Source organism: Cannabis sativa, chromosome 1 (genome assembly GCF_029168945.1).
Source record: "Cannabis sativa cultivar Pink pepper isolate KNU-18-1 chromosome 1, ASM2916894v1, whole genome shotgun sequence".
Lineage (NCBI taxonomy): Eukaryota > Viridiplantae > Streptophyta > Magnoliopsida > Rosales > Cannabaceae > Cannabis > Cannabis sativa.
Window position 1 is genome coordinate 39089274 of NC_083601.1, and position 12823 is coordinate 39102096.

Consider the following 12823-nt stretch of genomic DNA (forward strand, 5'->3'; position numbering starts at 1 on the left):
TTTGTGCCCTTGGTTCTAGGGCTGTACATTGGTCGGTTTGGGCAGTTTATCCTATATATTTTCTAACCTAATCTAAAGTTCGGGTTGCTAAAATTTAAGTGCAACCCGCCCAATGTAAAAAAAAAATCTATAAACCGACCAACGGTTTGGGCGGTTTGGTTGGGTTAACCCGCCCAGGCCAAACTTTTTTTTTGTTTTTTTAAAGTCAAAATCAATAAAAATTAAAAAGATAAATTAAAAAAATCATATTCCACCAAAGTACAACACTATATATATGACTTTAAAACTAATAATTAAGTATATAACTTTATATAATTATATATTTAATCATTTATGTTATATATAATAAAAACTAAAAAGTTAAAAAAAAAATAAATTAAAGGTGCAAAATCGGGTTGGTCGGGTTGGTCGGTTTAATTGGGCGGGTTGGACTTATTTTCAACCCGCCCAATTAACAGATTGGGCGGTTTGTAATTTTTTCGGGTTATTTCGGTTTGTAAATTTTATCGGTTTTTTCGATTCGGTTTGGGCGGGTTATTCGGTTTGGGCAGTTTACAATTTTTTTTGTACAGCCCTACTTGGTTCTCACAGCTTTGAGTTCTTAAATAATGTTGGAGTTGTTACGATATCTTTCAAGTTGTGGCATTTTTCCTTTTGAATTGGAGCTCAACTCAAATTCTTCCTCGAGCATTAGTGTTAGTCGTTTAATCTCTTTCTTTGAATGGGTGTAGGAAGTCTCTAATTTTGCTTTATGGAAAGCCATGTTATGAGTTAGTGAAGTAAGAGATCTAAACCTAGCCATCTCATAAATGTGTTGTTGTGGTGGCGCTGGCTGGTTAAAGTGTAGGTGGAGATTTGTCTTTGCGGTTTTGTTCTATCGCTTCATGAGAAGAGTATAAGGAATTCTCCTAATGTTTAATCTTTTCATTGTAGCCCATAAATGTCTACAAGAGTACTCTTAACTTTCATATAACATGCAACTACATTGTAGAGCTCTTTGGCCTTCAGAGTAATGAACTTGACACTTTACTTTGGGATGTTGAAACTTTCTAATATTGAATATCTGCTACTCTCCTTCGGGCACCTGACCAATGACAAAATAATTATTTTCCAGATCAAGCTGCTCAGCAACCTTATGATACATACTTCTTGTGTAGAATTCAACACATTAGTTATAGTACGTGGTCAAGCATTTACGATTAAGTGGGTGAGGTCGCGTGCATTTGCTTTTGAAGTCATTATTAGACTGTCATATTTATGGTTGCGACGAATGAGCCCCTTAAATAAGTTTTGCCCATTGTTTCTTTGTGTCAAATGTTGTTTGGCACTACTCATTATCTGTTAGTTGAATCCTATCGATGACATCGAACCATTTTGCTTCAAATTCTTCTTCCGTGTAGTAGTTGTACATCATATCTTTAAAGTTTTTTTAAAAATTGGATCTTTAACTTTTTTGGAAGCATTTGTATTTAGATGCCAGGAGCATAGACGGTGTGTAACATCTGACATGTGTTCCATGATAGCTTGTTTCATGGTCACATCTTAGTCAGTAACTATAACATTTAGCTTCTTATGTCCATGACATTTAAGAATTTTTTTTAAGTAGCTAAGAATAGGACGCCAACTTCTCGTGTAGGAGGAGAGCAAACCCAAAAATGCATGTGTTGAAATGGTGGTTGACACCAGAGGCTTATTGTATTCATTTGTCATGTAGGTTGTATCAAATCCTAGTACATCCCCGAAAGCCACATAGTCCATACGCGAGTTTCCATCTGCCCAAAATAAGTTAGCCAATCAGTTGTCCTCGTCCACCTGATAGACAATGAAGAAATGTGGGTCCTTCGAGAGAGACAATCAAGAAATCCAAATGCCCCTTCTGAGTCTGTCTCTACCTTTTCTTCTCGCTTGGCATCGTCAATCCTATTGTACACATCTCGGAGTTGACATGGCACTCTCTCATAACCACCACTTTGCAAAGCAACATGAGACATGTTGGCGGTTTTAATTCCTACCGAGTTCATAGACTTAACTTGGGCGAGCAAGTCATCAAACACATCTCAATATGATCTCAAGAATTGTACCTCACTTGGTGAAGCCAGCTCGTGATTGTGTATTATGTTGAACTCTTTGCATTTCCAAGTGTTATATGATCATGAGAGTAAAATACGCAATGCTGCCTGACATCCAGTTCTAGTTACATCATGAGGTCATTTTTTTCTTTCTCTGTCTGGTGATGTGGTTTTTTTTAACCTTCAAAACAACAAACCCACCTGTGCATTACAATGACCCCATGAGCACATCGAATATCATCTTTTCTTGTGCAAAAACATATCCTTTTTGCGTACATCTCGTGAAAAGGCTTTATTTTTCCAGTTTGTCAAGACTGTTGCCTAACACGTTAGATATTTCAATCTCATTAACTGGTTTTGTGATGTTTAGCTCTTTTGTTATACTTTCCCATTCGTAAATTTCTTTATTCGTTGATTCCTCATTCATGTGCTGTATTGGAGACTTCTCATTCATATTCTATGTCGGTTATAATAGTTTAAATAACATAAATTATTTTTGAGTGTACATTAGAGAATAAATTTGGAAATAATACCTTCTTGGAAAAAAAAATATTATCTACTTCAACACATTCGTTCAATGATTACCGAAAAGCAAGATGCACCGTGTTGATATAGGTAGTATCAATCAATCCATTTAAGCTCTCTTCAACTATGTAGTCCAATACCTACACAGTCTCGTAATCATCCCACTTGACCTTCCCCAGGCGGTGTGAGATTGCACAGCTTACCCAATATTTCTCCTTACGGATCACGGGACTACTGACTATCACAATCACTCTCCCTTACGGGGTCCGACGTCCTCGTCGACCACACTTCTGGCTGGGTCAAGACTCTGATACCATTTGTAATGTCCCCACTTCAAGCCTCCATTAGGCTTTCCCCCATGGACTCATGGCTCTTATACATGAGTACGTTATTCTAGCTGGTTCATGGACTGATGATTGGCCCTACAAACCAACACAAGTGTTTCCAACATGCTTTGTCCTCACTCGCACATTTCTTAGGAAAACTTCCCAAGAGATTACCCATCCTGAAATTATCCTAGGTCAAGCACGCTTAACCGTGGAGTTCTTTCGTGATGGGCTACCAAAAACAATATGCACCTTATTGATATAGGTAGTGTTAATCAATCCATTTAAGCTTTCTTCAACTTTGTAGTCCCATACCTACACAATCTCAAAATCATCCCACTTGACATTTCCCAAGTGATGTGAGATTGCACAACTTACTCAGTATTTTTCCTTATATATATTAAAATAGGATATATAAATATTGTACTATTAACTAAAATAATAAGACCAAATTCTCAATGATCAGTCTTGATTGAAGTTGTCATTAATAAAATTCAATTGATGATTACACTCATAATGTAAATAAGGTTGTACCTTACATATTATATTAAATGAGATTGTTAGAAAAACATGTATAAAATCTTATTTTTCAAATGGGTACTTTGTTAAAATTATATCAATTAAGTTTTTTTATATGAAGTTGCAATGACAAAACCAAACCTTACTGATAATTGTACTTTATAGCATTCAATGATGTTTATACAATTGGATTTTTTTTTTTTTTGTGGGATAACTAAAATTTATGTTTATTGGTAAAATTAAGCATCATAATTCGTTACGTGTCTGGCATACGTGTTTAAAAGTAAAATACAAATATTCCAAAAAGAAAATTGATCAGTGGAAGTGCATATCAAACTGTTACAAATGTATACCTACTTATAATGCTGAAGAGCATTAACTTTTTCTCATGTAGAACATGGTAACAGAATATTATGGATGTGTATCTTTTAAATTGCGGCGCTACAAAGTATTAATAAAACAATTATGTTTTATTAAAGTCATCGTTGACATAATCTAATTGATAGATACTTGTATATAGCATTAAATTAATGAATGTGTAAAAATGAATAATAAATTTACTTGAAGTTATTATGACTCACAAAATCTTAAAATAAATACTTAATATAATATTAAACGTAATCATCAAGTAAATACTTAGTAGATTGTGACATTTGATTACTCAAATTATAAATATTACAAATCTTTCATGACTTAAAGTTGGGGTCGTAACAAATATATGCATGTATCTAAACAAATTTAAGGGATGTACTACATACTATTACATATAATAAATTTATTTGTAAAATGTTTATAATTAACATTAAACGAGGCTATAAACTACATATTAGTGGATTATGCATATATCTTATTTAAGATAGTACTACACTCGAAAATAGTTTTGCCACAATCTCCAATTTTGTGTTAATTAAATTAAATTTGACATACAAAAATAAGTTAGTCATTATTTATAATTATACTTTAAATGTACCATATATAATTATACTTCGAAGTTAATTATATATTATTGATAGTTGATAAATTATAATAATTTGTAACATTATAGTAAATAAATAATATAAACGTAATTAGTGATGGTAAATAAATAAAAAAAAAATTATAAATTTGACACTAATGTTTTATCTAGTATCAAATTTGATACAACTCTTAATTATATGTATGTACCAAAGTTAACATACTATTAAAGTAATTTTTTTTTTTGAACTGTGCTAAAATATAATCCGTTTTTAACACTCCATTCTATATGTTTTAAATAGTTAAATTCTAGCATGGGACACACCAATATAATCAAATCTATAGTGGACAATGTATATAATAAAAATATAAGCGGAATCTAAGTGGAAAAAATTAAATTTATTTGAGAGAGAATAAAATAAAATTATATAATATTTTATAAATTTAAAGGGGACAATACTACAAAAATAAAAATAAAAAATAGGACTTTCGAATAGTGATCATGTAGGTCCATCAATTGGTTTGCATATATACAAAAAAAAAAACAATGGGGATTATTTCACAAATATGCAAAAAATAATAAAAAATAATTATAAAAATACAGTTTTGCGGAATTTTAAATACTTGTACATTTTTTTTTATTTTATTTACAGAAAATACAGTACTCTTTTTATGTTGTACTCTTGTTATGTTATTTTGATGTTATTTAGATGTAATTTTTATGTTACTTTTATATAATTTTTTTTTTTTGTTTTCATATTATTTTTATGAAAAATTATAAAAATATAAAAAATTCTTTAAATGTAAAAATGTAATTTTTTTTTTTACAAAAAATAATATTTTATGTAATTATTATTTTGGATATTCGACAGAGATTCTCAACTAATTAAACCAGTGATTTGTTTGTATGTATCATATATATATATATATATCATTATATTAAGCTAATAATAGTCTTATATTCAATTATGTACCATCTTACCAAACATTTACAATAGTTAGTTAAGAAAAGAGTGTTATATATCTAAATGTTTGTGAACTGGTCAGCAATTGGCCGTGGCTCTCTTTTGAATGAATGAATGCACTATATATATACAACTAATTAAAATGCTAACATATAATTATAAGATATTTTGTTTGAGAACCGTGCTAAAGTATGTTGGATATATTCTTATTTAAAAAATTAAGGGTTGAAGTTAATTAAAATTTTCAGTTTTCAAAAAGAAAGAGAAAGAACAACAACAAGAAGAAGCTAGAAGTAGAAAAAAAATTGACAGCCAATAGTAATTGATGATGATAAGATTCTAAAATTGAAAAAAGGGGAAAAAAAAATACTAAATTTCAAATCTTAAAAAAAAAAATCTAATATTTCAATAAAATATGTTTATCATTAATATTAAAATTTAATGCATTGTCATATTACAATAAGGAAAATCAACTTATGGTAAATGATGACTAAGAGACAACTAGACTAGACTAGAAGTGTAACGCTCAGAATTATAATTTCAAAAAAAGACATTTTCATGTAATTATCACATTACCATGCATGCAGTGTTTTCAAATCTTAACTGGCAAAAGAAAAGAGTGAAAAATGTTCTTTTTTGCTTCATAATCTTGCTGTTTCAAATGTACGTTATAATATCCAAAAAAAAAAAAAAATAGAACAATCTACAAGAGTCTCTAGCCCAGGATTCACATATGTAATTATTCTACTTTTGTTTTTGGGAACGACGGGTTCACATTTTCTATATTAGAAATGAAAATAAAAGTACTTTTTTTTTTCTTTTGTGGTGAATTATACTTTCCACAAAAAGAAATACTAAGAGGTATTTTATGTTGTCTAAAAATATTACAAAATGTGACATATTATTATTGATATAAATTAATATCGAGTTTTATATATTTTAATTTATTAAATAATGTAGGAAACTACTAATTAACCACTAGCACGTAACACTATATGAGGATGTTGTTGTGCACCATAAAATATACCTAATAACATTTCTCTTTCCAAAGATATACATTGTATAATAAAAGTGACTTTTGAAAAAAAGTTTTGCTATTAGGTACTTTAATAAAGTGCCCAGGCACATTATAATAATTATTTGCTGCTTTGTAAATATTTTATATTATTTATTAAATTAAAATATCTATAAGAGGTACTAATTAAATTGTACCAATAGTATAATATGTTATTTTTTGTAGTACGTACTTATCTTAAATTGTACCAATAGTATACTTATCTTATCTTAGGTGCTTTTTAGGATTTCTCTTTCAAAAGAATATATATAATGTCAAACAAGCCTCTCACACTTCACTAAACCAGTTAATTTCTTTTGCTGGACAATAATCCAGATAATTATGGAGTTACAAAATATAAACAAACAAGAAATCATAAAAGTATTACAATGAATTTTTTTGTCTGTATGTATATTTCATTGAGAAGGATAATTTTTGTATAGTAAATGCTAAGTAGCCATTACAAAAGGTACTTGCTTTTTCACTAACATGTCTTCCATATGACACGGCCAATATATATTTTATATACACTATAAATTTTTTTATTTTTAGTCATAACAAAATTTTTGACTAAAAGTAAAAAAGTTGTAACTAATTATAAATCATCATTCTTATATTGTGATTAAAAGGTTCATGACTAAAGGTATTAATCACAAAAATTACAATTTATTGTAACTAAAACTAAATTAGTGACAATAAAACTTTTGACTAAAAGTGAAAAAGTTGTGACTAATTTAAATCATCATTCTTATGTTGTGACTAAAAGGTTCACGACTAAAGGTATTAATCACAAAAATTACAATTTATTGTGACTAAAACTAAATTAGTGACAATCGTATCTAAATACCATGTTTTAGTCCCAAATAACATTTTATTGTGACTAAAAATCATATTTAGTCACAAAAAAAAATATTTTGTGACTAAAAAAATTGTCACAAAAATAACATTTTTTTATAGTGATATAAGAATTTCTTAAGTGTCATACTGTTATTAGTATAATTATCATATACCTTAACAATAACAAAATAATTTTTAGAGAATTATGGCTAACCAAAATAATAAAAACGGTTAGAGTGTCCAAAAAGAAGACTCTTTTTATATATATTTTTTCTTTTAAAGAAAAGTACATTTATAGTAGAGGCAGATTACGTTTGACCATTTTCTTTGAAGTACTACTGAGAAATTAAAGAAAAGTTTTGTCCTTGTAAAAAAAGAAAAGAAAAGTTTTGTATCCAGAATTAATAGAGTATCCATTTTTTTTTTTTTTCTTTGCCAAAATACTCATAAAAACGTATAGGAACCATCATATAAGGCAAGATATAAAGCCCTACTAGCAACAAACGACAACGTTTCGCAACAAAACGGCAGAAAAGGAAAACAAAACTGGCAAAAGCATAGCCATTCTTATCTTCGTACCCCCTCAGAAAGAACCCAACAAATAAAAAAAATATATAATAATAAATGAAGAATTTAATACATAAATATCATGTAACTCCCCTAAACACTCTCCGGCCTCTACTAATTAATATAAAACCCACTGTTTCACTCAGTACAATGCACCTTCACTCATATCTTCTTCTTCTTCTTCTTCTTCTTTCTTTTGTGTACCCTTAAGCCTCCATTATTGTTCTTTTCAATATTTCATGCATAACCAGTACTGCTAGTATACACTCTTAGCAAAAAATCCCAGTTTCTTTTGTCAAAAAAAAAAAAAATGGCTCCAATTACTCGCAGCCGTGCCCGAAAAAGCCTAACCCAAGCCTCTCTTCTTGTCCAGAAACCTAATAATAAGGAGAATCATAATAAGATCATCACAGGGAAGAGGGCTGTTGGTGTTGGTGTTCCTCATGTTGAAAATAACCGTCGAATAATTAGGAAATCCTCATCACTTATCCCAAGCTATGGTGGTAATGTAGGTGACGATGTTCTCGCACACATCTTCACCTATTTGCCAACCAGAATACTGGTTCAACTCAGCGTTATGTCCAAACGGTTCAAGAACACGTGGCGTTACTGTCGAAACCTCCTGTTTGGCAACGAGTTCTACAGAAAACTCCACAACCGAACCGAGTTCATCGATGTCGTCACCCGCATTATGGACAATCACATTGGCGAAAACATCGATACCTTGCAAATCTTAATGGACCCAACCGATAAAGAACACAGACTCACTCATTGGATCAAGATTGCTCTCAATAAAGGTGTCAAAGTTCTAGATCTCGACTGCGACTTATCGCTCAACATATTCAAGTTCCATCACTCGTTGTTGGATTCCGAAACCCTAAGGGTTTTGAAGCTCAAATACTGCAAATTCAGTCTCCCATCTCGGCTTCGTTTGAGATCAGCTGCAGGTTTGGGATTCATAACCACTTTGGTGCTGAGAAAGGTTGTGTTTTGCGAGTTCACAGTGTACAGGATCATGAAACACTGTGTGAATCTGGAGAGTCTGGACATGACTGACTGTTCTGGGCCTAGTGTCATAAGGATAATGACCCATGACGACAACTTCAAGTTTAAGAGCTTGAAAGTTGGGAATTCTATGGATATGTTCTATATTGATGTTAACTGTCCAAACCTCGAGTCACTTCACTATTCAGGATCAGTTCTTCAAGGTATTCGGATCTTGATGAATAATGACCCACCCACTTCTAAGTTGAAGGACGTCATGCTCAATTTCTCCACTCCTAGAACAGGAATCACTCCTTATTACTATGTGGAAAAGATTCTCCATTTAAATCTTTATAATGTGTCCACGCTCACCATAACCAGTACTGTTATGGAGGTATATATATATATAAATAATATTTGAATTCTTTTTTCTTTCATTATATATATTATTATTATTATTTCTCACGTACGTGTGGATAGCACATTTTCAGGTTATGTGTAGGCTGTAGCTTCTCCTTTTTAAATCTTATTTGAGTGTTTGTTTTGGATAGATGATCTATATATCTTCTTCGATTGGGTTCTAATACAGGATTCAAAAATCCCTCTTTAATGTAATTAATCTGCAGGGAGCGTGTGCTAAAATGCGCAATGGGAGTTTTGGGAGTCTGGACTTCTGTCTATGGCATTTGAAGGAACTTCAGGTGTTTATGGACTACACTACCTTTTGCAATGCCGTTGATATTGCTGACTTTGTTGGAAAATGTCCCAGCTTACAGAAATTATTCCTTGATGTGAGTATATATATATATATAAATTATTAATGGTTAATTTATATAATTAATTAGTAATGTGTGATCTGTTTGGTTCTTGTTTATGTATATATAAATATGTATAGGTTAACAATTTCAATTTGATTCCGGATCTTTACTATGAGCTGCACCAGAAACCATTCATTGAATCGTTCAGTACGATTTTCGAAAACTTGAAGGTGATGAAGTTGAAAGGGTTTAAATTTCTTAACCAAGAAATAGATTTGGTGAGAATGTTTCTTAAAAGGTCACCTGAAATGGAAGAGATGATTCTGGTGTACCCAAAGAACAAGGACCATATGAATATGTACATTGACCCTGGAAATGAAGTCATTTTCAATCGCCTGTTTCAAGATTGGAAATGCTCTCCAAAAATCCAAATTATTGCTCAAGAGAATGCCAAAGACAAAACCATCTCTCCCACTCATGTGAGGAAATGGTATTGATGAGCTTTTTGATCCATTCATTGATTATGGACTAGTAATAATCGAGATCGAGTACTATCTATCAGTCCTCAACCGATCGAACCTATCCTATATATGTTTTTTTTAGATTTTAATTTCTGCGAAATTTCTTTATCTTGTTGTTTGTTTCTTGTTGTGTTTTTATTGTGTCCAGGAATTAGCTGAGTGTATATGATGATCATTGTGATGATGAAAGTCAGTGTATTTGGCTAATTTCTACAAAGAACTCTTATGTTTAGTTTTATGTATTGTCTTTTGTTTTATGTATGTTGGACTCAGTGGATATTTGGTTTTTCTTTAATTTAATCAGTTGTTATTGAGCTTCATTATATACTTTTTGTGCTAATTGTATAAACTCAAATATATAATTTAATTGTTAGTGAACAAATTTAATTTAACGATAAATTAGGTGTAATCATATATATTTCAATGTACAAAAAGGATTAGGAAAAAGAATATATTTATATAATATAAAGAAAATGATATTGATGCAATATAAATAAAATTTGATCATATTGATGCAATTTAAACAAGTAATAATGTATTTATATATATTGGATTTGTATTTGTACATATTATGTTATATTAAAATGAAATTTATCTAAAAAAAATATTAGCTAATAATATTTAAGCTAATCAAACAAAAATGTACGATTCTCAAACATCAAATATTAGCTAATTAAGCTAATCAAACAATATTGCAAATAAGTATATATATACCAAGTAAGAAAATATTAGCAACCATCTTCAATCAAACTCGATCTAGTAAATATTAGAAAAGAATCATGAGATCAATATGTGAGAGATACTCTCTTTTAAACATGACTCTATCTTTCAAGGGGAAAAAAAGGAAGAAACACTCTCGATATCCCAGTCTCTACAAAGTCTTCATGTGATGATGAAAACCAACTGTATGAAAATTTAATAACACCTGGATCGATAAACCTTAACATGTAATATATATACATTATTACCCTTGGTTTTCCGAATGTTGCTCTCAGTGGATATTTGCTCCTTACAAACTAATTAAATAATGTATATCTTAAAACATTATTTGTTTGATATCATTTTAATAGCAAGTATGATATACTTATTAAATTTTAGGCAATGTATATGTAGTGGCGGAATTTAAATTTTAATAAAACTTAAACAAAAAATACAAATTTATTAATTTTCTAATATTTTTCAAATAATTAGTTACTAAAAATACCGAGTTCAATTTACATAATAATAATTTAATGTATAAAAATATAATTCTACCTACCTACTTACGTAAATTTCATATATATGTCTAACAAGTTAGTTTTTAATGTAAATAGTAATACGCTTCAGTATTTATTATTGGCGTAATTAATTATGGCGCGCTAATATAATTAAGATGTGTAAGGAAAGCAAAATAATTGGTTGCAAAAATAGCTTTAGATGATGAAGTTAATGTTAGGTAGAGAATATAGATTTTTGTTGCAGACTTGCCTTTTTCTTTGTAGTTTATTCGGTTGTTTGAATGAAGTAGTTCTATCTTTTGAAAAAGAAATTAAAATAGTTAACTACACTTGATTTATTATTGAATGAATGCTAACATAAACGTGGAAATAAAATTTAATAGAATAGATATGTTTATGTAAATACATTTTCCCAATTTTAAGGATAGACGAATTGGTGCAACGGCGGCTTACCTTACTTTGCATGTAGTTTCGTCACTCATGCCATTTCGATTTATTATTGAATGAATGCTAACATAAAAGTGGAAATAAAATTTAATAGAATAGATATGTTTATGTAAATACATTTTCCCAATTTTGAGGATAGACGAATTGGTGCAACGGCAGCTTACCTTACGTTGCATGTAGTTTCGTCACTCATGCCATTTCGATTTATTATTGAATGAATGCTAACATAAAAGTGGAAATAAAATTTAATAGAATAGATATGTTTATGTAAATACATTTTCCCAATTTTGAGGATAGACGAATTGGTGCAACGGCGGCTTACCTTACGTTGCATGTAGTTTCGTCACTCATGTCATGTTGCACGTGTTTTTCAAAAGTTAACGCCTTTTGAAAAAGTAAATTTGTGTAAATTTTTAAAAAATATAATACTAAATTACATATTTATTACATAGTAATTTTTATATTATTGGTTATTAAAAATATTCAATTTTAATTATGTTTTAATAATTGCATAGTTACACGTTAATTTAAAATAATAAAATTATTAACAATTACGTACAATATATTACCATTTTGTTAGATTTTAATGTTGAAGTAACGCTATCGAGTATTTATTATTGGTTTGATTAATAACGCTTTCAATAATTAAAATTAATGTGTAAGCAGAACTACATATAATAGAATTTTTCCATGAAAATGAGCAATCTTTCTCGATTGGTCTCTTTATTGTCATCTCCTTTATCCGAGTTTCTTTAGAATTAAGTGCAGCCTTAACTTCTGTCATGGTAAAAGTCTCTTTGCCATACATGATTCATCAAGTGTTGATACGAGGAGTGAAATTAGTAAGATAATAGCCTTATCTTTATCATCTATTTTCACTCCAAGATTGTTCAAGTCTAATATTATTCTATTGAAATTATCCAGCTGCTTTCTCAATTATTCTTTAGATTCATCTATTCGAAGTGTGTATAATTGATCTTCTAGATGCAGTTTGTTGGCAAGTAATTTCTTCATGTAGATTGAAGTCAGCTTATTCCAAAGTTCCAATGCCTTGTCTTCATTTGAAACCTCTCTCAAAAC

General features: G+C 30.0%; 1 protein-coding gene across 1 annotated transcript; it reads left to right on the top strand.

Moving 5' to 3' along the window:
- The first annotated feature begins 7839 nt into the window (after positions 1-7839).
- LOC115707246 (putative FBD-associated F-box protein At1g61330) lies at positions 7840-10430 on the top strand. The gene is made up of 3 exons (XM_030635142.2): positions 7840-9194; positions 9427-9591; positions 9696-10430. Exons 1-3 carry the CDS (start codon positions 8127-8129, stop codon positions 10053-10055), a joined length of 1593 nt encoding a protein of 530 aa, XP_030491002.1. The 5' UTR covers positions 7840-8126; the 3' UTR covers positions 10056-10430.
- Positions 10431-12823: the final 2393 nt, after the last annotated feature.

What these genes read in the sequence shown, in the direction of transcription:
- LOC115707246 (XM_030635142.2), top strand. Translation starts at nt 8,127, where the DNA reads ATGGCTCCAATTACTCGCAGCCGTGCCCGAAAAAGCCTAACCCAAGCC. An exon ending in TAACCAGTACTGTTATGGAG is followed by an intron (nt 9,195 to 9,426) that starts GTATATATATAT and finishes ATTAATCTGCAG; the next exon opens with GGAGCGTGTGCTAAAATGCG. An exon ending in TACAGAAATTATTCCTTGAT is followed by an intron (nt 9,592 to 9,695) that starts GTGAGTATATAT and finishes AAATATGTATAG; the next exon opens with GTTAACAATTTCAATTTGAT.